The sequence below is a fragment of the Aulonocara sp. 'chitande type north' Nkhata Bay genome, linkage group LG7 (genome assembly GCF_057382095.1).
Source record: "Aulonocara sp. 'chitande type north' Nkhata Bay isolate Kocher_YH1m ecotype deep benthic linkage group LG7, A_spYH_male_GT1.1, whole genome shotgun sequence".
NCBI classification, from domain to species: domain Eukaryota; kingdom Metazoa; phylum Chordata; class Actinopteri; order Cichliformes; family Cichlidae; genus Aulonocara; species Aulonocara sp. 'chitande type north' Nkhata Bay.
In genome coordinates, this window is record NC_141350.1 from 61,939,617 (window position 1) to 61,962,447 (window position 22,831).

The 22,831-nt window shown below is 43.6% G+C and overlaps 1 protein-coding gene and 2 long non-coding RNA genes across 6 annotated transcripts; 2 read left to right on the top strand and 1 right to left on the bottom strand.

The window, feature by feature from the left end:
• The first annotated feature begins 3,800 nt into the window (after nucleotides 1–3,800).
• LOC147326526 (uncharacterized) lies at nucleotides 3,801–7,259 on the top strand. The gene is made up of 2 exons (XM_086302612.1): nucleotides 3,801–5,605; nucleotides 6,097–7,259. Exons 1-2 carry the CDS (start codon nucleotides 3,874–3,876, stop codon nucleotides 7,257–7,259), a joined length of 2,895 nt encoding a protein of 964 aa, XP_086158738.1. The 5' UTR covers nucleotides 3,801–3,873.
• Nucleotides 7,260–9,589: 2,330 nt separating this feature from the next.
• LOC147326527 (uncharacterized) lies at nucleotides 9,590–14,554 on the bottom strand. Its single transcript, XR_015130483.1, has 4 exons — nucleotides 14,389–14,554; nucleotides 14,023–14,102; nucleotides 13,473–13,580; nucleotides 9,590–11,478 (listed from the first exon to the last, which is right to left on the bottom strand). It is a non-coding gene; the product is annotated as an uncharacterized LOC147326527 (long non-coding RNA).
• A 35-nt stretch (nucleotides 14,555–14,589) lies between these two features.
• Nucleotides 14,590–17,888, top strand: LOC147326528 (uncharacterized). Of its 4 annotated transcripts, none has more exons than XR_015130481.1 (6): nucleotides 14,590–14,710; nucleotides 15,731–15,897; nucleotides 16,357–16,502; nucleotides 16,906–17,067; nucleotides 17,212–17,379; nucleotides 17,532–17,888. It is a non-coding gene; the product is annotated as an uncharacterized LOC147326528 (long non-coding RNA). The 4 variants fall into 4 exon arrangements; XR_015130482.1 differs by lacking the exon at nucleotides 14,590–14,710 and adding an exon at nucleotides 14,824–15,281; XR_015130480.1 differs by lacking the exon at nucleotides 14,590–14,710 and adding an exon at nucleotides 14,830–15,242 and having other exon boundaries at nucleotides 16,357–16,489.
• Nucleotides 17,889–22,831: the final 4,943 nt, after the last annotated feature.

Sequence of the window (22,831 nt, forward strand, 5' to 3'; positions counted from 1 at the left end):
GTGTGCCCCAGGTGGGGCAAAGTGAGGTAATCGGTATATATTTTTTGGTACTGATGACATAGGTGGGGCCCACCTGGTCAAACTATATGTGTCACACATGGGCAAATGCAAGTCAGACCCTGAAAACATGTCTATGTGGGCCCCAAATGGGTTGTGTTAAATTAATATGGGCATATATTTTACATGGGCTCAAGATTGTTTAGTATATATGGGACCCACTTGCGTTTCTAACATCAAATCCATATGGGTGGGCATCCAATGTAGGTCCTAGTTGGGTTAGTGATGGTAAATGTGTACATTGGTTCAAAATGGTAGCACATGCTTATGTGAGGATTCTTCTTCTGTGAAGAGCCTGAGAAAGTGTTATTTGAATAAAGGAGGATTTATTCCAAACAAGCCCATCACAGATTGCGCACAACCCAGGGAGTTCTGAAAGTCAAATTGTAAAAATAATCTCAAAAGAAAGTATGAACATAACTCTCTTTTATAACCTGCAGACGGCACCCATGTGGTACCATTCTCTAAGAAATCACCCTAACTTTAACATATTTGGCACAACCTCAGTCTATCACTTTTGCTACCCTTACGTACAGTCAGATGTTCTTGACCCTTCATTTTTGACCCTCTCAGTATTTAGCCTTGGCTAGCAAATGTACTCAAAGTCCACATTGAGACCTCAAGATGTTATGTGTTATCAGACACTACAACCCAGCTGTCAAGTGAGACTATAGGAACTTTGGTGTTTTTGAACATTCAATGTTACTCAAAACACTCTGCACACTATTCCAAATAACTGGTTTGAAACTGGTTACTTTTTAATTTTAGATTTCATTTTATGTACTTAATGTGAACTCTGCATGGTAGGCTGCATGGTGAGGCTCAGATAAGATAAAATAAGGACTTCATGATTCTTCTTAGGTAAATTCACTTGTCACAGCAGCAATAATAAGTGATTAAAACGGACACAAGAGTAGAAAAAAAGAAAAGCAAAAAATACGAATAAAAAACTTAAGATAAAAGTGAATTACACAGACAAAATCCAGATTTGGCATTTGCAAATTAAGGATTACTGGTTGTTCAAACAATTAAGACTATTTACTTGAGCAAACATGCAGTTGAGGATTTTTAGTAGATCAGACACACTCTACTGTATTAGAGAAAAGACAGTTAGTTACATGGAAGATGGAAGTTTTGGTTAATCAGATCCAGTAAAGCTCCTGAAGTATATTACCGATCTGTTAAAATGTTACTCTTCAAACTTGTGCCCTCAAATTATATAACCAGAAATAATTTATATTTTCTTTGAACTAGTGGAAAGGAGAGGGAATGGGGTCTTTCAAGCAGTCACACTTCAACTGTGAAACTCCCTTGTCCTTATGGTGTATTGACACTATTGAAACTTTTCAAAACCAGTCTAATGTTAGAAGAGCTTTTAGGTAAACTGTTATTCTTCTTCTTATTATTATTATATTTTTATTAATTATATTTTTATTATGATGTTTATTTGGGTGACACTTTTTGATAAATATTATATATTACTTTTAAAAACATATTAACCATCCCTATGCTTAAAAAACTTTTAAAAATAAAATTGTTCTTTTAAACTTGTGCATTGTTTGACTTTTAAAATTTTTGTATCAGGTGTAAAACGACTTTTTAAATAAAGTTGTTTTTAATGTGAGCAGCTCCTATTGGCTCGTTTAAAAAGAGGGAGGAGCAGATTGCACCGCCTAGCGTCTAGTCTTCGCGGTCTTTCGTCTGTTGCGCCTTTTCTCTCCCTGGTGTTTAAGAACGTGGAGGACAAAAGGATACCAAAGAATCGAAAACTATGACAAAGGTAAATACTTAAAGTTTGATACGTTTTCATCAATGGTTATTTTAGTAACTTTCTATAGTCGTCCTAAACGGTATAAGGGGGAGAAGCATAACATCTTTAGCTAGCAGGTAGAACTGGGTTAATTTGCTGCATTGTCTTTGGCAAACATAATTTAAAGTTAATTAAAAAACTCTTGCTGCCTATATTCTACTCAATAAAGTTCATCTTATCTTATTCTGTTTTCATTGCACCATTCTCTCTATACAGTTTTTGAATTTACACACTATAACGTACACGGCAGTTTTTTTCTGTGCTTCTGCAACTGTTTCTTGGGTTTTCCTATAAGGTTTTTGTAATTAATTTAAAAAATTTATATTATTTTTTTGGCTTTAGTGGATTCCTGCTCAGCTAACTCGGCCATTATGCACTACCCAGTAAACAAAATGGCTGAACAGTATCTTAAATGTCTGAACATGAGCTAGTCATACCATGTTACGTAATATTCATGTGCAGTGTAGCAAGGTGATTGTTTAAATTACCGGAGTAGATGCCTGCAGCTGAAACGGTTTTCTGATCTGAATACGGTAATGTTACCAGATATGCATTGTACTATGGGAAAACGGTGGTGGATCAGTGTGTAAAAAGCCCCCAAAAGAAACACACAGCGTCTTTAGCTCAAACACTGTCTGATCACTCTCTTAGATACTGTGCTGTTCCATCTAGTTATTGGTTACTGAGAAATGTTAGGTCATTAATTAATTAAGAGAGTGCAGCTGTTCAGATCAGATGGTGAAGTAGGAAAATGCAGAACATGTTATTATAGCTGAATGCTGTGTAAAATACTAGTAATAAATCTAACTCCCATTTACGGCTTTTACTACTGTGGGGCTAAATAAAAAATTACAGACATAATGAAATCTGCTACAATTACAAAGCTTAAGTTTAAAACAATTATTATATATTAAGCATTTTTTTGCTCTTTTTTTTTTTTTAATTCTTTTTGCTAATAATGGACTCAATTTTATTATCAACTTCAAAGACCTATTAAACTTTTAAACCATTAAATCCAGGAAATTAGATGCCCGTAAATGTACGAGACCCTCTTTATGTCTAGTATCCCCAAATATTTAATAATCCTTTCTAAAAGTACACAAATTTTGTTCTTTTCAATTAAATATTGCATGTTCAATGTATTCTTGAGCAGGTAAAAATTCCACTAAATTAGTTTTTGCATATTTTTAAGTATAATCAAATTTTTATAGTTTGCGAGTACTTTTAATTTGGAGATTTTGCCACTTGATTTGAAGTTTGGATAGTGTTTTATAGTAATTTGTAAATGTTTTGAACTCATCTGGCTTCTTAATAATTTAATAAAAAATTAACAAGCCATGTAATAATTTGAAAACCACTAGGGACCACTTATAAAAAAGTAATTCCTTTTTTACTTAACCCTGATGCACCCGCCAGGGGGAGAGCGGCGGGGTCGGGGGATGCGGGTCCCCCACGGAGGGAGGGAGGGAGGGAGGGAGGAGGTTGGGGTCGCGAGATCCCCCCGATGGGATGGGGATGGGGATGGGATGGCGGGCTCGGGGGATGCGGGTCCCCCGCGGAGGGAGGGAGGAGGTTGGGGTCGCGAGATCCCCCCCCGATGGGATGGGGATGGGATGGGATAGGATGGGATGGGATGGCGGGGTCGGGGGATGCGGGTCCCCCGCGGAGGGAGGGAGGGAGGGAGGGAGGAGGTTGGGGTCGCGAGATCCCCCCCCGATGGGATGGGGATGGGATGGGATGGGATGGCGGGCTCGGGGGATGCGGGTCCCCCGCCGAGGGAGGGAGGGAGGGAGGGAGGAGGTTGGGGTCGCGAGATCCCCCCCCCCCGATGGGATGGGGATGGGATGGGATGGGGATTGGATGGGATGGGATTGGAGAGAGAGAGAGAGAGAGAGAGAGAGAGAGAGAGAGAGAGAGAGAGAGAGAGATATAAAGTCTTGTAAAAAGGTGGTCGAGAAACACCCCGGCGAAAGCAGAAGAAGACGAAGAAGAAGAAGAAGAAGATAATGTCACGCACTAGACCGTGGGAGCCAAAGAGCACTAAGGTCGGTACAGGCGGATCGCAATCGCCAGCGGTGTCCTCCTCCTCCTCCTCCCGCTCACCATCACCGTCGCCATCGCCATCGCATTTGGCGTACGCTGCGTGGTCGGCTCCGGTGGCTCCGTTGTTGCGACCGGCCACGTTTCGCTATCGAGGGCTAGGGGTCGAGGAAGACCAAGAGCAGCGGCAGCAGCGGCAGCAGCGGCAGCAGCAGCGGCAGCAGCAGCAGCAGCGGCAGCAGCAGCAGCAGCAGCAGCTACAGGAGAACTTGGAGGAGGACGAGAGCAAGGAAGAGGAGCAAGAGGCCGAGGGGGACGACAACGACGACCCGACGGCCCGAACGCTCGCAGACGACGAGGAGGAGAGCCACTCGGAGGATCAGGAGGACGAAAACGATGGGGTGGGTAGTTGCGAGGAAGACGATCGCGGTTACGAAATGGCGTCGCAACTCTGCCAGGACGGCGGCTCGCAAGGCGAGTCGAACCGCCGAGAGGGAGAGGAAGAAGAAGCAGGCGCCGACCCACCGGGGCGGGGGACTCGGGAGATTTGGCAAGAGGACGACGCCGGCCGCGCTGCAGGTGGCGTTCATGATCCTGGGCGCGATCGCGGCCGCGGCGCTGTCGGTGAAACTCGCGACGCTGATGTAGCCGACGATTACGACTACGACGATGACGAAGAAGACAAAGACTATGAAGAAGAAGAAGAAGAGGAAGAAGAAGAAGAAGAAGAAGAAGAAGAAGAAGAAGAAGAAGACGTCCTCGCCGATGATGATGATGATGATGATGATGAAGAAGAAGAAAAAGAAGAAGACAAAGACTATGAAGAAGAAAAAAAAGAAGAAGAAGAAGAAGACAAAGACAAAGACTATGAAGAAGAAGAAGAAGAAGAAAAAGAAGACATCCTCGCCAATGATGATGAAGAAGAAGAAGAAGAAGAAGAAGAAGAAGAAAAAGAAGAAGAAGAAGAAGAAGACAAAGACAAAGACTATGAAGAAGAAGAAGAAGACATCCTCGCCAATGATGATGAAGAAGAAGAAGAAGAAGAAGAAGAAGAAGACGTCCTCGCTGATGATTATAACGATGACGATGAAGAAGACAAAGACTATGAAGAAGAAGAAGAAGAAGAAGAAGAAGAAGAAGAAGAAGAAGAAGAAGAAGAATTAGAATTAGAAGAAGAAGACGACGACCTCGACCAGCCGGGACGAGGCCCCACCGAAGAGGCCGTGGCGGCGGCGCGAGACGAGGCCTCCGCGTTCATGGCCTACTTCCCGCCGGAGATAGAGGACTCGGTGATCGCCATGACCAACCTGGAAGCGGGCAGGCGCAGGCCCGCCATCGACGGATGGAAGCCCATGGGCCGCGTCGAGTTCCGAGCCTACCTGGGGCTGCTCGTGCTCGCCGGCGTGTACAGGTCCCGGGGAGAGGCCTGCGAGAGCCTGTGGGACGCCGAGAGCGGCAGGTCCGTGTTCAGAGCCACGATGCCGCTCAAGACCTTTCGAGCCTACTCGAGCGCGCTGCGCTTCGACGACAGGGAGACCAGAAGGGCCGGGCGAGGCGAAGGCGAAGGCGAGGGCGATAGCTGCTACGACAAACTGGCCCCCATCAGAGCCGTGTGGGACGAGTGGTGCGCGAGGTTGCCCGCCATGTACCGCCCGGGACCGGAGGTCACCGTCGACGAGAGACTGGTGCCGTTCAGAGGTACGTACGTACGTACTATGTGGTGTGTGTGTGTGTGTGTGTGTGTGTGTGTGTGTGTGTGTGTGTGTGTGTGTGTGTGTGTGTGTGTGTGTGACTGGGAGGAGGAATAGGAGCGGGAATGACGAAAACGGGCTAGCTCGCTGCTCTGTTGCATACTCGTGTTGGGTTCCGCGTTTGTGGTGCTTTCGCATGACTCTTTATGTCTATGAAGCTATGAAGCTATGAAGTCTATGACTCTTTATGTCTATGAAGCTATGAAGCTATGAAGTCTATGACTCTTTATGTCTTTGTATCTATGAAGCGCCTTGAGGCGACTTTTGTTGTGATTTGGCGCTATATAAATAAAATTGAATTGAATTGAATGTCTTCTCCTTGCGTTTCTGCCCCAATCTCCCCCCACACTTTCCCACATCTCTCTCTCTCTCTCTCTCTCTCTCTCTCTCTCTCTCTCTCTCTCTCTCTCTCTCTCTCTCTCTCCATCCATCCATCAGGACGGTGTCCGTTCAGACAGTACATGCCCAGCAAGCCGGCCAGGTACGGGATCAAGATATGGGTGGCGTGCGACGCGCGTTCCAGCTACGCGTGGAAGATGCAAGTCTACACCGGCAAGCCCGACAAGCGCGGCCCTCCCGAAAAGCACCTGGCCACTCGAGTGGTCGTGGACCTCACCGAGGGACTGACTCCGGGACGCAACGTCACGTGCGACAACTTTTTCACCTCGCGCGAGCTCGCCGATAGGCTCTATCGCGAGAGAGGCCACACCGTGCTGGGCACTCTGCGGTCGAACAGACCCGAGATCCCCAGAGAGCTGCGCTGCGTCAAGGGCAGGGCCGTGGGCTCCGTCGAATCCGTGGTACTCGGCGGCTCCGCGGGACGAGGGGGAGGAAGAGGAGGACGAGAAGGAGGAGGAGGAGGAGGAGGAGGAGGGCCCGACACGATCATCCTCTCCTACGTGGCCAAGAAGAACAAGAACGTGCTGCTCCTCACCACAGCTCCTCGTTATAACCACCATCGCTCCGGCCCCGAGCCCCGGCCTAGCCGCCGCATCAGCAACAGCAGCAGCAACAGCAGCGGCGGCAGCAGCAACAGAAGCGGCGCGAAACCGCCCTTGGTGCTGCATTACAACCGCACCAAGGGAGGAGTGGACAACCTGGACAAGGTCGTGAGCACGTACAGCTGCAGGAGAAAGACCCGCAGGTGGCCCGTGGCCCTTTTCCACAACATGGTCGACGTGGCGGCCTACAACGCGTTCGTGCTGTGGAGGGAAATTCACCCCGACTGGATGCCGGGCAAGCTCAACAGACGACGGCTCTTCCTCGAGCGACTGGGCAAAGCGCTCGCGCGCCCCATGCTCGAAGCCAGGGCGGCTTTAGCGCGAGGACCGGGAGGAGGAGGAGGAGGAGGCAGAGTCGCGGCCCGAGGCGCTACCGCCGAGGCAGCCTCTAACAACAACGCTACGCCACGCGACTCCTCTCCGGTCAAGAGGCGCAGGTGCCGCGTGTGTCCCAGGAGCAAAGACGTCAAGACCAAGATCCTGTGCCGCGAGTGCCGAGCGCACGTGTGTACAAACTGCGCCGTCACGTACTGTCCCAACTGCGCCGCTTCTTCTTCTTCTTCCCGCGACGCCGCTCCCCGGACGCCACCGACGCCGTGATAACACAAGCGCCCCAACGGTGGTCCCCTAGCGACCCACCCCCACCCCACCCCACCCTATCATCATCATCATCATCATCATCATCATCATCATCATCACACAATATATGCCCCCGGGGGGTCCTAGTGACCCCAAACCTATCATCATCATCATCATCATCATCATCATCATCATCATCACATATGCCCCCCGGGGGGGTCCTAGTGACCCCAAACCTATCATCATCATCATCATCATCATCATCACATATGCCCCCCCCCGGGGGGGTCCTAGTGACCCCAAACCTATCATCATCATCATCATCATCATCATCATCATCATCACATATGCCCCCCCCCGGGGGGGTCCTAGTGACCCCAAACCTATCATCATCATCATCATCATCATCATCACATATGCCCGAGGGGGTCGCTAGGACCCCCACCCTAATCATCATAAAACACACATATCCCCCCCCAGGGGGTTACCAAGACCCCCCATCGCCACCACCACCATCATCAGGATCATCATCATCATCATCACACACACACACACACACACTCATCATCATCACACACACACACACACACACACACACACACACACACACACACACTCATCATCATCATCATCATCACACACACACACACACACACACCTCGGGGGGTCACCACGACCCACGCCCCGAGAACAGGCGGGCGCACAAGGGTTAAGCTGAAACAAGCGCCTCGACGCCAAAGCTTTCCTCGCGTTGTAAAAAAATATACAGCCACAGGGGGGCGTTTTAAAAACGCACCCCCCTGTCGTGGGCGGCCCTAATGGCATTACCCCTGTCGTGGGCGGCCCTAATGGCATTACCCCGATCCTCCTAGTTGAAATACCTGCGTTTTCACGCAGGCTCTATGGCGCGCGACCAGCAGAGGCCGCCTGGTACGCCGCATGGAGAGAGAGAGAGAGAGAGAGAGAGAGAGAGAGAGAGAGAGAGAGAGAGAGAGAGAGAGAGAGAGAGAGAGAGAGAGAGAAATGCCTTGTTTGAGAAAAAAGTTGAGATAACTCACCTACAAATGCGCAAGGTTAAAGCAGTGAAACTTAACATACACCTGTTGTTAAATGATAAAGTTTATCCACTACTAACAAATAAACTTTCTGTTTCTTGTTCACGTTTAGACAATAAAGATGAGCTGAAGCTCAGCCACCGACTAAGCTTTTTTCATTTAAAGCCAAAATGCTCTGTATGGACATTAGACAGCTCATGTACAATTTGAAAGCCTCAGCCTTTTTACGCTTTCCTATTCCTAACTTTTCTACATCACTTTATTTTGGAAAAGCAGATGGCTGCCCTCCCTCGGCCTGGTTTTTGCTGGTGGAGGTTTCTTCCTGTTTAAAAAGGTTTCTTTCTTCCCACTGTCAATACCCACTGTTGCCAGGTATTCACTCATACAGGTGTTTGCTTGATTGTTGAGGGTTTGTCTTTATAGGGCTTTTACCTTACCATATAAAGCACCTTGAGGCAACTGTTGTGATTTGGTGCTATGTTGTCAGAATTGAATTTAAGTGAAAACTATTCGGTTCCAGACTTGAGTTATTGTTTAACAAAGTCAGAGTGCTGTCATTAACCTCTCTGTCTCCTCTCATTTAAATAAAAAAATACAGAGGCCAAACTGTTGATACCAAACATACTAACTAATTGAAGAAGTCGTCTTTAAATTTCCTGAGAATACTAGACACTCCACACTCTAGGTCCACCCCTTCCACCAGTAGGCCTTTCGCCTCTTCACACAGTCAAACACTGGCTTTCAGACACATATACAAGAAAGAGGCAGGCGGAGAATGCTGCTACTTGTATTCTTTTTGAGCCATGTTGAAGATTTTCGTGACAAAAGTGGTAAAGTTGACGCCAGTTAAACAGCTGCCGTCCAAGGTAAATTTGATTCCGCCAACAGAAAGGCACAGAGTGTTTGTTTTCACCGAAGCACCTTGGCATGCAGCTGTCTGTTATTGAAATGTGCGTCTTTATGACACAGAAACCTTGCACGTGCTTTGGTTTCACTACCATGCAGAACTGCATGCGTGTGATTTGCGGGAATATAATAAGTGTAGTTATCGGTCAGGAATGAAATAAGGGTAATCCTCTTCAACAAAAGGATCTACTTGAAGTCATCCTCTAACAACAGGGCCTCTCAGTTCCTGTCGACCCCTTTCCTTTAGTGTAACCTGGATACCAGACTGCTGTTTGTCTAACACTGCTCCTTTCCCATCAGGTCCTTACAGTTCCCTTCTGCATAGCAGTAGCCTGGCCTTCTTCAGGTTTATAGTACCTGTGTGCAAATCTGGAATACCTGACCACAGAGTTTCTGGTCATTCTTTATTCTTGAATTCAGATTTGCAGATACTGACCTGATTTTAGCAATAGAAAACTTACAAAAACACAAATTCTTCAAAAATAAAAATGTGCAAATTTGTGGGAGAAAATAACACAAAAATAATACAACTGAATACAACTTGTAGCTGGTACTAGTCGTGTTGAAGATGCAATGACTATTGTTCCTTATGTGTCTGTGGTTCAACGTGTATGTTATTCCGACACCTTTCTTTATGTGTGAAAGGGAGTTACTGATGGTTACTAAGTACTCATCAGCAGTTAAAATCCAGGATGAAAACTATGTGAGCATGCGCAATGATGAAAGAATAACAATGAGATGAGATTTACCTGTTGCTTTAGGTGGACCTGGACAGAGGCTATAGCCCAATTCAACCATGACTATAACTGATGACAATATTTCTTGTTCGGCTCTTGAGACCAAGCTACAGATCTATTCTACAGCCTACAGCAAGAGGGATGTATGATGGTGAAGGGTCCTGTTGACTGTTGGGATTCCCTGGAGAGCCTGATTGGTGCTCTGTTGTCTGTCAAAGAATAATCAAATCAAATCAAATCACTTTTATTGTCACATCACATGTGCAGGCACACTGGCACAGCACATGCGAGTGAAATTCTTGTGTGCGAACCCCACAAGCAACAGAGATGTGCAAACACAACAACACAAACGAGCAAAATACAAGAATGGCCAACCTGAAACTAATAAATATACAGTGGGGCAAAAAAGTATTTAGTCAGCCACCGATTGTGCAAGTTCCCCCACTTAAAATCATGACAGAGGTCAGTAATTTGCACCAGAGGTACACTTCAACTGTGAGAGACAGAATGTGAAAAAAAATCCATGAATCCACATGGTAGGATTTGTAAAGAATTTATTCGTAAATTAGGGTGGAAAATAAGTATTTGGTCACCTCAAACAAGGAAAATCTCTGGCTCTCACAGACCTGTAACGTCTTCTGTAAGAAGCTTTTCTGTCCCCCACTCGTTACCTGTATGAATGGCACCTGTTTGAACTCATCATCTGTATAAAAGACACCTGTCCACAGCCTCAAACAGTCAGACTCCAAACTCCGCCATGGCCAAGACCAAAGAGCTTGCTCTCGAGAAGATCTGCATGGAGGAATGGGCCAAAATACCAGCTACTGTGTGTACAAACCTGGTAAAGACCTATAGTAAACGTTTGACCTCTGTTATTGCCAACAAAGGTTATGTTACAAAGTATTGAGTTGTATTTTTGTTATTGACCAAATACTTATTTTCCACCCTGATTTACGAATAAATTCTTTACAAATCCTACCATGTGGATTCATGGATTTTTTTTTCACATTCTGTCTCTCACAGTTGAAGTGTACCTCTGGTGCGAATTACTGACCTCTGTCATCATTTTAAGTGGGGGCACAATCGGTGGCTGACTAAATACTTTTTTGCCCCACTGTATGTACAATATATAATAGTGTATGCATTTCTGGATGTGTATACTAAATATTTTCCTGTGTGTGTGTGTATACACATTTTTACAAATTAAATAGTAAAAAATAGATAAATAAAAATAATAAAAAATAATAATAATAATAATAAAATATATAGAATATACAGAGTTGAATATGTGCAAAACAAGTGGCATTTATATACAGTGTGGAGTGCATAATGTTGAAGTTCCAGTAGTGAAGCTGAGGTGTCTATGACGTGTTCAGCAGTCTGATGGCCTGGTGGAAGAAGCTGTCTCTCAGTCTGCTGTACGGGACCGGATGCTGCAGAACCTCCTTCCTGATGGAAGCAGTCTGAACAGTTTATGGCTGGGGTAACTGGAGTCCTTGATGATCCTCCCCGCTTTCCTCAGGCACCGCTTCCTGTAGATGTCTTGGAGGGAAGCGAAGGGAAGAATACACATAGTATGATTGATTGACTGAAGTGAGCACACCTCTTTTCACACATGCCTAAAAAGTCTGTGGTACGTGTGTACCTGGAATAACATCAGCCATGTTTAATTTTATGTATTTGGCTGACTCACTCACTGTATGTCTGTCTTATATCACAGCAGTATATTTATTTCTTATCAGTTTGAAAACCTCAAGCTAAACCAATGACAGTGAGAGGAGAGTTTTAATGCAAACAGGCTGCGATATTATGATACTGTATGTCTGTCTTACATATCACAGTGAACATCTGTTCACATCACACCCACATCTGTGGGTGAGATGATAAGCACGTGCAGCAGGTAGCTGTGCCCTGGATGTGCCATGTGCAACTAAACTGTTTCCCATGATCCCTCCTGCGAGCTGGCTGGAGGTACACCTGGTTCCAAGGTTGGTATGCCTGGCCAGGGCGCGCAAAACGGCTGCAGCGGCTATTTTTACACAGACACACTTCAAACGGACTCAGCCCGCCCCTCCAACACGAGCCTCTGCTTCACGCTGACCGTGTCTGAAGCCAGGCCCTGTCGATCTGCTGTCAACTGCCCCTGAGCAAATCAAAGCCTGAAACTGGTAGAATCTGGATTTTCTTTCTTCAAATTATCGTTCAACTGCTTTTTACTCTTTCTAAGATTTATCCTCCATCGGACTGAAGGAAAAACACATATTTTCTTTACTGCTGCATTTGCAGCAGCTGGTTGTTCTGACGCAGAGCAATTATTCAAGCATAATAACCCGGGACACAATAATATTTCACTTAGAGAGATTTCAGTATTTCTATCAACACCAAGCATAATGACATCAAATGCACGTCACTGGAAGGACTCAGTGTTGTAATGCATATAATATGGAGCCACTATCAGGGACAAACAGAGACTGCAGCGTGTTGTGCGCTCTGCTGAGAAGGTGATTGGCTGCAGACTCCCATCTCTGCAGGACCTGTACACCTCCAGGACACTGCGGCGTGCAGCCCGGATCTCAGCTGACCCTTCTCACCCTGGACACAGTCTGTTTGACCTGCTCCCCTCAGGCAGGAGGCTCCGGTCCATTCGCACCAGAACCTCTCGCCATAAGAACAGTTTCTTCCCCTCTGCTGTTGGACACATGAACAATTACCACATGATTGTCCCCGCCACTAACACATGACCCTACGCTGTGTCACTTCATCATTTCATGTTTGGCACTGATCACCACCTGCACTCATGTATATATCTTTCTACGTAGCACTCATAATTCTTATTCTCATGTATATCTCATGCACATATCTTTCTTTCTACATAGCACTTTAATTCTTATTGTCTGCACTGAAGCACCGCAGCAATTTCCTAATGTTGTAAACCTCAACATCTGGCAATAAACCCATTCTGATTCTGATTCTGATTCTGATTATGAGTCATTACCTTTGGGCAACAGTGCCCTCTTATCTATACTACATACATACATATACACAGCCAGACTACATTATGCATCCCATAATTGACTGCGGTGGGATGTGTAATTTGTTTATTTTGGCGTAATGATCCCAGCTGTTATAATGATAATGAGAAAATGCTCTCCAAATATAATCACCCTAATGACAGGACATTATGTTTATGTCCTGTCATTAGGGTGATTAGGGATAACAGGACAGAATATGAACGAAGAACACATTGTCAGAATAACATATGTTCAATTTTAACCTCATTAAGTCATCTATATATTCAAGCCCTTTGTTTTCTGCATGCCATTGTTGGGTCGTCTGTTCATTCTGCCCTATCTAGCCTGGTTCTATTATTTTGACCTTAGCCTTAGTTTTCGTCTTTGCCTGTTTTCCACAGTTATAGTTATAGGTCTTAGTACCTCTTAGTGTTTTGTTTCGTAGTGTTTTTGACAGTTTGCTTTGGTTTCTTGGTTTTCCCTGCCGTCATCTCAATAAAGGATCACTTTTCTGTTTAAACTTACTACTCCTCGTCATCATCTGCTTTGGGTCCTGTTTCCACATCGGGTGTGCACCCCGCCGTGACAGACAGCTTCATCTAGTTCCAAGGCCAGGTCTGTTGAGCTTCATTTCTTTCAATACAGAGGTGAGAGTTATGTTATGTTATGTTATATTATATTTCCCACATTGTAAATCTGTAATGCAGTCAGCATGTCTCTCCAGTTGTAATAAATTTATGCCCTAATTGTGGATAAACTGCCATAATTGAGAAAATCTTGGGGGACGCTGCTTAAATGTGAAATAGATATACAAGCATGGGACAAAATCCTGCTCCTTCCATCTAAAATCTATGTTTGTAACCGATTTAAAGAACTACAGTACGAAATTTTTTCACAATGTGCACTGTTAACCTTTGCTGTATTTTTTCCACAGTAAAATACCACAAAATGCCCAGTAACTTACCTGAAAACATTTCTACAGTTAATTATTGCTTTGCATTATGGGTATATTAAGGTTATTTACATTTACTTACTGTATTTTTTAAAACAAAATTGCGATAGTAGTTATACCTACCGTTAACACATTAGCAGCTACTGTATTATGTGTGTTCGGCCCTCCCTGTACGTTCCAGTTTGGCAGATAGATAAACAGTTCTTCAAAAGGAGAGACATAAGAAAAACATATTAAAACATACATCTGGAACATAATATATTTCTCACATTACAAAATACAGACTGAAGACTTAGCAACTTGAACTATAGCTGGTATAACCAAGACAAATAAATGAAAACATGTTAACTCCAAATCCCGCTAGCTTGATGCTAACACACAATGAATTAGCATCGGCAATGCAGCTAACATGCCGGCTTCAAATATGAGAGTCAACAACCCATTTTACATCACATGCTTAACATGAACACAGAATATAATCGTACTTACAAGTGTAACCCCTGGTCAGCTTCTCTTTCCAGCGCTGTGTGAATAAAACTCTCTGGATGAGGATTTAAAAAATATGTTTTAAACTCATGCTCTGTGAGAGCGGACGGAGAGGACTTACCACAGCGAAAGCTTTATTGCTCCTAACGATAGGCAGGGGGGTAGCCCGTTTACCAGTAGCAGACTTCCGCTGCGGATTTTCAAAATAAAAGTTCCAAAATAAACCCATGGTTGCGATCCCAAGTTTAACAGGAGAGAGGACAAAAGATTTTGCACCTGTTATTGTTGGACCTCTGTGTGGAAACTGCAAACGGGACATCATAAGGTAATGCAAAACGACTCTCCTACCCTAACATATTCGTTTATTAATTCTTAAGAGCATGTATAGTTTGTGTGTGTGTGGGAGGGCTTAAAATCGGTGTTAGCTTGGTCGAAATAGCACATTAGCTGAATTATTCTGGAAAAAATAGGTTGTGTGTGTTTTTTTTCTTTTCTCATTTGAATATATATTTAGATATATATTTTACACGGGGAGGGGCGAGGAACACAGGCGCAACGACAGTCTTTGTCTTTTTTTTTCCCCGCCGAGTGTGGTGCATTGTCCTCCTGCGCTTCTGTTCTATGACTGTCAAGTCAAACCGGGTGAAGAGCCCTGAGGGAAAACGTAAACGTGACAGACTGGAGGGCGGAACTAATCTTGTGTCTGGGTTTCTGTCGGGAAGAAAAAGAAAGGCGAACTGGGAAGCAATAGGAAGGTGCCACTTTCGGGAAAAGCCCAGTATAATTCCTTCAATAAGTTGTCGCCAACATGAATATTGTGTGGAACTGAAGTATCTACAAAGCCAGGGAGGCAGCCGGTAAGGGAATGGTTGCTGACTATGGTAAAAGACTTTGAAGTGAGTTGCTAAAGAATCGCGGCTGCCGCTAGCATGTAGCATTAGCACTGTGTCGTGAGTTGGTCGCCTGTTTACGAGCGGCACGCTCGTAAACATTGTTTATTGTTGGTCTGCATATGGAAGACTGTTAATGCTTGCATATGGTTAAGAGAAGCTGGTTATAAATACTATTGTTACTGCTCAAGTTCTAATGCAGATTGATTATTTAATTTAGCACTTTAATAGAAAGCAGTATTTCTCAAGGTGTATGTACAATTGTTAGTGAATTACGTAATTTGAGCATTTAAAAATACTCAAGCAAATATTGTACTACAAAGCTTATGCACTGCATTGATGTGTTAAAAAAAAAGGAAAAAAAAAAGAAAATGTGTTTGGGATTGTTTACAATATTTGCAGATGTGTGATAACAAACATAATTTGTATTTGGGTTTTTTGGTTTGTATTTAAAGGGTTTTCACCTATGGCTGACTGTGGCCGAAAAGAAGATTAAAGAAAAGGAAAAACAAAAGATCTGCCTGGTCATTGAGTGAAACCCAGTTAAACACCTGTGGTAGATGCATCAATCCCTTTCAAGCGGGGAAGCTGCACAAACTTAGAGAGTTTGACTAAGCAGCAGGTAAAAATACACATTTAATGAGAATAAAGAAAGACAACTTCTTTTTTGGAAATTTAGAGACTGCTAAAACAATCTTATCCAGTTTTGAGCTTGCTCATGTAGGTTAGCCTGCTTTATTTAATTTTGTGTGAGCTGCAGTACACAACATTAAAAAGTTAATGTGACATTAGGTTGGTGGCGCGAGGAACTCCAACCTAAGTTTAATATTTATTAATTTTTTAAGTGGGAAGGGGAGTATGTTTTTTTTTCCTTTAATACAACGTCTTCCAGGGTCTTTTTCATAGGAAAACCATGTAACGTCTGTGTTAGGTTGGTCAAAAGAGCAATTAGTTGAATTATTCTCGAAAAGATGGGTTGTGTGTTTTTTTTTCTTTTATTTACTTATGTAAATATATTTTTCAAGGGTTAAATAAATGCAACGTTAAATTAACAATTGTCTCTCTGTCTTTTCCCGCCCAGTGTGGTACATTGCTGTCCTCCTGCCCTTGCTGGCTGCGCTGACAGTGTGATGTAGCCTCAGTGTTTGTGTTTAAAGGCTTTTTCCACCAAGATGTCTGTTGAGAGAGAGATGACCTTACCCATCACACCAAGGGTAATAGCGCTCGGTAAATAAATAGTTTCCTCTTGTAATATTTTTGTAAAAAATCTATGTAATTATTGTGGTATTTGTACACACAACAACTTACTTAACAGGGGTTTGTCTGTTTTATATTGTATAAAAATAGAATACACAGAGTTTGCTGCTGTTTCTCTTATTATACACAATGACCAACAGGAAAAAAAAACAGCCTAACATTTCAGCACAGGCCAAAATGCCAAAACATTAGGCAGTTTTTTCCTGTAATTGATCATAATTTTCATGACATAATAAATAATAAGAGAAACAGCAGCAAACCGTGTGGATTCTATTTTTTTTTTACAGTGTGAGGCCTGCTATCCAGCATTCTTGTGGAAACCTTATTTGTAAGGGTGAGCACATTGTCTTATTGGACTCTTGTCTGTTTTTAGGGAATAATTTCATGTCTGCAAGCCGCTGGATGATCAGTTTGGAGGGCAAGGTATTTTATGAGCCGACTTTGCCAGCACCCTTGCTGTCTTCTTTGCGTCATACTACGTTTTCAACCTTGAGTATCAGGAGTCAGCGTCCATCACACTGGAGATGATACAGAGGTAAATACTTTACACCATTAAAGCTTACACCATTTAAGAATGAAATATATGTGATAGCTTGACTACAGTTGCAGAAACATATAGGTGATTGCTGTAATGTATGTTTTAATTTTGAAATTAAAGCAGCCCTTTTTCCGTTAAAAGGTTCTTTTTGTGAGGATCAATCCAGACATGGGAACAAAATGCCCTGCAAAACTTGGTACAAGCTGCAAGACAGGTCGTGTCGTAAAGAGGAAGGTTACAAGCATCAGCCCTCAGATCACCACCTTCCTCCAGCGGCTCTCTGAGTTTGAATGGAGGACTTCCAACTAGGTAAGAATACAGAGATGATAATATCTTTTACATAGCTGATAATTATATACATACTGTACACACATCCATACAACAGTATGAATGATCTCAGACAGATGTGAACAAGTGAATAACCTGAGCAAACATGAATATTGATGATGTGTCTTTGACAGGTGGTGATAAAGACTACGCTGAACCCGACCATCCTGGTAACGGAAATCTAAATCCCATGTCACATTCTATTTCCTGGGACCCACTGATAATTATTATATTTTGTAAATGATTTTTGTTTTACAATTGTAATAGTTTATTTAATGTTCATGCTGGTGGGTTTGTCCTGTTTTTAGTGGAATGAAAAACTGTTTTCCTTAAAAAAATCAGACACAGAAAGGTGAAGGACTGTGTAGTTTTCATGTACGCTTCTATTTATTTTGGTTATTGACATTGTTTTTATTCAGTTGAAAAATGTTTTTCTTGTTAAAAAAATATCAACAAAAAATATCAACAATAAATGTTGGTTTAATTCACTATTCTGAGACTACTTTATTGAATTATATTGTTTTTTGTAAATCAGAATCAGAATACTTTATTGATCCCTGGGGGGAAATTATTTTTTGTTACAGTGCTCCATTTTAAACCAACATTAAGACAAGACAGACAATACGCTAACTAAGAATAGTACTATATATATATATATATATATATATATATATATATATATATATATATATATATATATATATACATACATACATACATACATACATACATACATACATACATACATACATAAGTCACTTATAAATAAATATTTGGAAAAGAAACATGTGTAGTTGTAGCAGCAAACAGTGTGTTAAGTGGATGCGTTGTACAGGGAGATGGCCACAGGCAGGAATGATTTCCTGTGTCGTTCAGTGGTGCTTTTCGGTAATCTCAGTCTCTCACTGAACGAGCTCCTGTGACTGACCAACATGTCATGGAGTGGGTGGGAGGTGTTATCCAACATTGTCTTTATCTTGGACAGCATCCGCCTCTCCGACACCACCTTGAGGGAGTCCAGCTCCATCCCCACAACATTGCTGGCCTTACGGATCAGTTTATTAAGTCTGTTGGCATCTGCGACCCTCAGCCTGCTCCCCCCAGCATGCAACAGCATAGAGGATCGCACTGGCCACCACAGACTCATAGAAAATCCTCAGCATTTTCTGGCAGATGTTGAAGGACCTCAGTCGCCTCAAAAAATAGAGACGACTCTGGCCCTTCCTGTAAAGTGCTGTGGTGTTTAGCCCAGTCCAGTTTATTGTCAATGTGTACTCCAATGTATTTATAGTCCTCCACAATGTCAACACTGACCCCCTGGATTGAAACAGGGGTCAAGTGTTTCCTGGTCTTCCTGAAGTCCACGATCAGTTCCTTGGTCTTTGCCACGTTGAGCTGCAGATGATTCTGCTCACACCACGTGACAAAGGAGTCGACCACAGCCCGGTACTCTGTCTCATCATCCCTGCTGATGCATCCAACCACCGCAGAGTCATCAGAAAACTGAAGATGGCAGGTCTCTGTGCAGTGGCTGAAGTCTGTGGTGTAGAGGGTGAAGAGGAAGGGGGAGAGGACAGTCCCCTGTGGTGCCCCCTGTGTTGCTGATCACCTTGTCAGACACACACTGTGGGAGACGTACATATTGTTCTTAATGGATGGTCGTCAGAATTTACACCCTTTTATGGTCCTCGGGACCCAAAATGGTCCCCATCCAAAAGGTGATATAGCAATGGATTTTATGAATTTTTTTTCATTTTTTTTCACATCAGATCTTTTAAACAACTTCAGACCTATCCACTGATATAAAGTTTTTCATAATTTTCTTTATATTTTTTAGGTTTTTATGGCTTTATTGTCATAAAGACCCCTGTTTATTTTTTATTTATTTATTTTTTTTTGGGGGGGAAACCCGTAATATATATTATAAATATATTCTCAATCACATTCACACCACTCTCTTATATCAGTTCCACTACATCGAGACTATTTTATGGTGGTCAGCTGTTTTATTGTCATGCATTTTGCATAATAAGATAACCATGTCCTGCATTCAAAACCACTGAAAATGTCTATGGTGGTGCTGTACCTAATATTGTGCTCATTGGATCCAAAACATATTTTTCCTTTATTTTGAAGCCTGAGGCTTAGATCCATTAGGTATTCACGAGAAAAAAATTATCACATGTCAGGATTACAGTATATCGAAAATATGTGATTATAATGGGAGTCAATGGGACCCAAAATGGTACGAGGACCACAGATGGTAACACTTATGTGAATCTCCTTTACTATACACAACACCATAGAGAGGATCAATGAATTTTAAAAATAATGCTAAAATGCACATCCTAGCCAAGTTTCATGCAACTAGTCTTTAAAATGACTGATATATTGAGAATCAAAAATCCAAGGGGACCCAAAAGGGTCCCTTTTTTGACTATGACCATCTGAGGGTTTTAAATGTTCTTATATCGAATATGAATGTTAATATTATTTCATATGCTGTAAAAACACAATTACAGTCTAAACAAATTATACTGTACACAATTACAGTGTTATACCATAAACCACATTTGCAGTACAGTGATACTATAAAACTTAATCACGGTAAGTCTTTCTAACTGTAAACCACATTTACAGTAAAGCTGTTGTTATACTGTAATATATGTTTACAGTAAAGTGGTTGAACTGTAAAACATCACAACAGTAAAGATACTGTAGATCAGTAATTCCAGTAACTTACTGGCAATAGTGAGGCCCCCCCGTGTGGTTCTGGGATCTTTGCTCACCGTTCTCATGATCATTTTGACCCCACGGTCAAAAGACCATCAGTGGTCTTGTATGTCTTCCATTTTCTGATGATTGCTCCCACAGTTGATTTTTTTCACACCAAGCTGCTTGCCTATTGTAGATTCACTCTTCCCAGTCTGGTGTAGGTCTACAATACTTTTCCTGGTGTCCTTCGAAAGCTCTTTGGTCTTGGTCATGGCGGAGTTTGGAGTCGTCCCCGACCTGCAGTTCCAACCTTCCCGACCTGCAGTTCCAACCTTCCCGACCTACAGTTCCAACGTTCCCGACCTGCAGTTCCAACGTTCCCGACCTGCAGTATGTTAGTTTCTATGTGCAATATTAGTTCTTGTCAATCCTTGTCACTACTGTATGTGTTGACATTGCAATCACCATTTGTCAAATAAAACAAAAGAAATATACAAAGGGGTTACCGCGTATCAGCTTGACTGTGTCATCGGCTATGTGTGAGTACGTGTGCTGTGTAATACCAAAACGTTCACAGACTCGGTTTATAGTACGTACAAGACAAACTTTATTTGGTTTCATGTACAGTCTGGGGTAACAACAGATGTGATCTTTCCGTGACCAACAGTGTACAATTATGTTCGGGAGATCACATTGACAAAATGGAGACATTCACTCAAACACAACCACCGTTCTGACTCCAGGGCTCTCCTGATCGGTGCTAGTACCAACGTGCACCCACACAGGTCCGTTAAGGTGAACCATGCCTGTTGCCGTTATGAAGACAGATGCATCTCCTCTGCATATCGTCAGCCCCCCACGGACCTGATCGGGGCTTCCCGCCCTGCGCGTCTTCACATTAGCTGGAGGTTGAAACCATTGTTTGCTCACAGGGTTAAGAGAAAACCAAAACTTGTCATATTGTAAATCCGGGGCGATGGGGCGTATGTAAAAGTCCACTATCATGGAGCCATCTACCTCATTGTTCACCCCAGTCTGTGGTTCGAGTTTCGTGTACCCAGGCCTTTCCATCACCTCTAGTTCTTCGGCCACCAATCTACCATTCGGTTCTATGAAGTTAGAGGCGATAATGCATATGCCGTGGTCGCGCCGATCGGGGTCCGCGCCGGCAGTGTAGACGACACAGGAGCGTTCGTCCTTGTTAAGGTGCACTCGCAGTTCATCACGTTTAGCTGGGCCTTTTGCAAGCGAGTCCAGGTTGTCGTTCACCACAACGTCGCCTTTTGCCGTAATGTGGTACGTGTCTCCCAAACGCACACTCCCACTGCATGTGGACACTACAATGTCGGTCGGCAATGAGGTGAGGTCACACCCGAGTGAACATGGGTAGGCTTCCGATTTACAGAGGTCGAGGTGGATTCCAAGCTCCACGCGTCCCTTGACGTTAATGTCATCTATAGGAGTATTGCAACCCGTACCTCTCGGGCATACTTTAACGAGGAACACATCACCATCGTATGTCTTGACAGGTACCGCGACCTTCGTGCCCATGGTTTCAGAACAATAGCAGCACTCACACAAGTCAGCAGCTGTTATATTCTTCATCGGCAACACGGCTGTGGGTCGGCGAGAACCGTGTTGTGGGTCGGCGAGGACCGTGCTGTGGGTCGGCGAGGACCAGATTTGCTGTGTGTGTGTGTGTGTGTGTGTGTGTGTGTGTGTGTGTGTGTGTGTGTGTGTGTGTGTGTGTGTAACATTGGCATTTGTTTACTCAGATCCAAGGCAGGCCAAATGTCTGTGATACAACCTACACGCAAAGGACACACATTCACAATATACGGGTACACACGTCTGTTTTATTTCCAAGTGTTTCAGACTTTACAGCGTTTGCAGACCCAGTATCCATCATCCCTGCATTTGGCACAGGTGAATTTCTGACATGTTCTCTTGCACCTGCATGACACAATGGAAGATCTGTGCTGAGAGTCGAGGAAGGTGTGAATGTGTGTCTTTTATATGTACAGGTCAGTCGATGTGTGGCATATAGATACGGCAGGCATTTCTGAAAGTTTTAACACAGAGGTTTGGCCTGCCTTGGATCTGAGCAACTCCGAGTGAGCAAATGTAAATGTGCCAGGCCTCAAGGATAATGGGTGGTTTGCACAACAAAAAACCGGAGGAGAAACAAGCTGACGACCTGTGAAAATCTCAGCATGGGTGATTAACACTTCGGGACTTGCACCAGAAAATAAAAAAGCCAGTAATTCTAGGGGGTGTTGGGTTTAGGGAAGTTACGCAAATTTGCGCAGGTTAGTAAACCTAGTGTTGAAGCAGACCGTGTAATTGATTGTGATTTTTTTCTCGAATATACACACAGGAGACCGCTTCGTCCAGTTCACACCAGTTCACACCAGTTCAAGCCCAGGATTCCGCTTCAGTTCCGTTCAACACACAGGTAAGAGTGTTACCTTTCCCACGTTGTCAATCCGTAATGCAGCCAACACGTCTCTCCAGTTGTAATAGAATGTAGGTTTGAAGCAGCACGCCGTGCCTTTAAAGCACACTGTGTAATTGTGATATTCTCCAATGTCGACTTGTGGTATTCCAAGGTCAGGTGACAACTTTATGTTGAAATAGTACACGGGTCCAGCTGGCGGTGGCTCTAGGTACAGTGATTCTGAGCTCAGCATGCGTGACACAGAGCTAGACTGGTTGAACA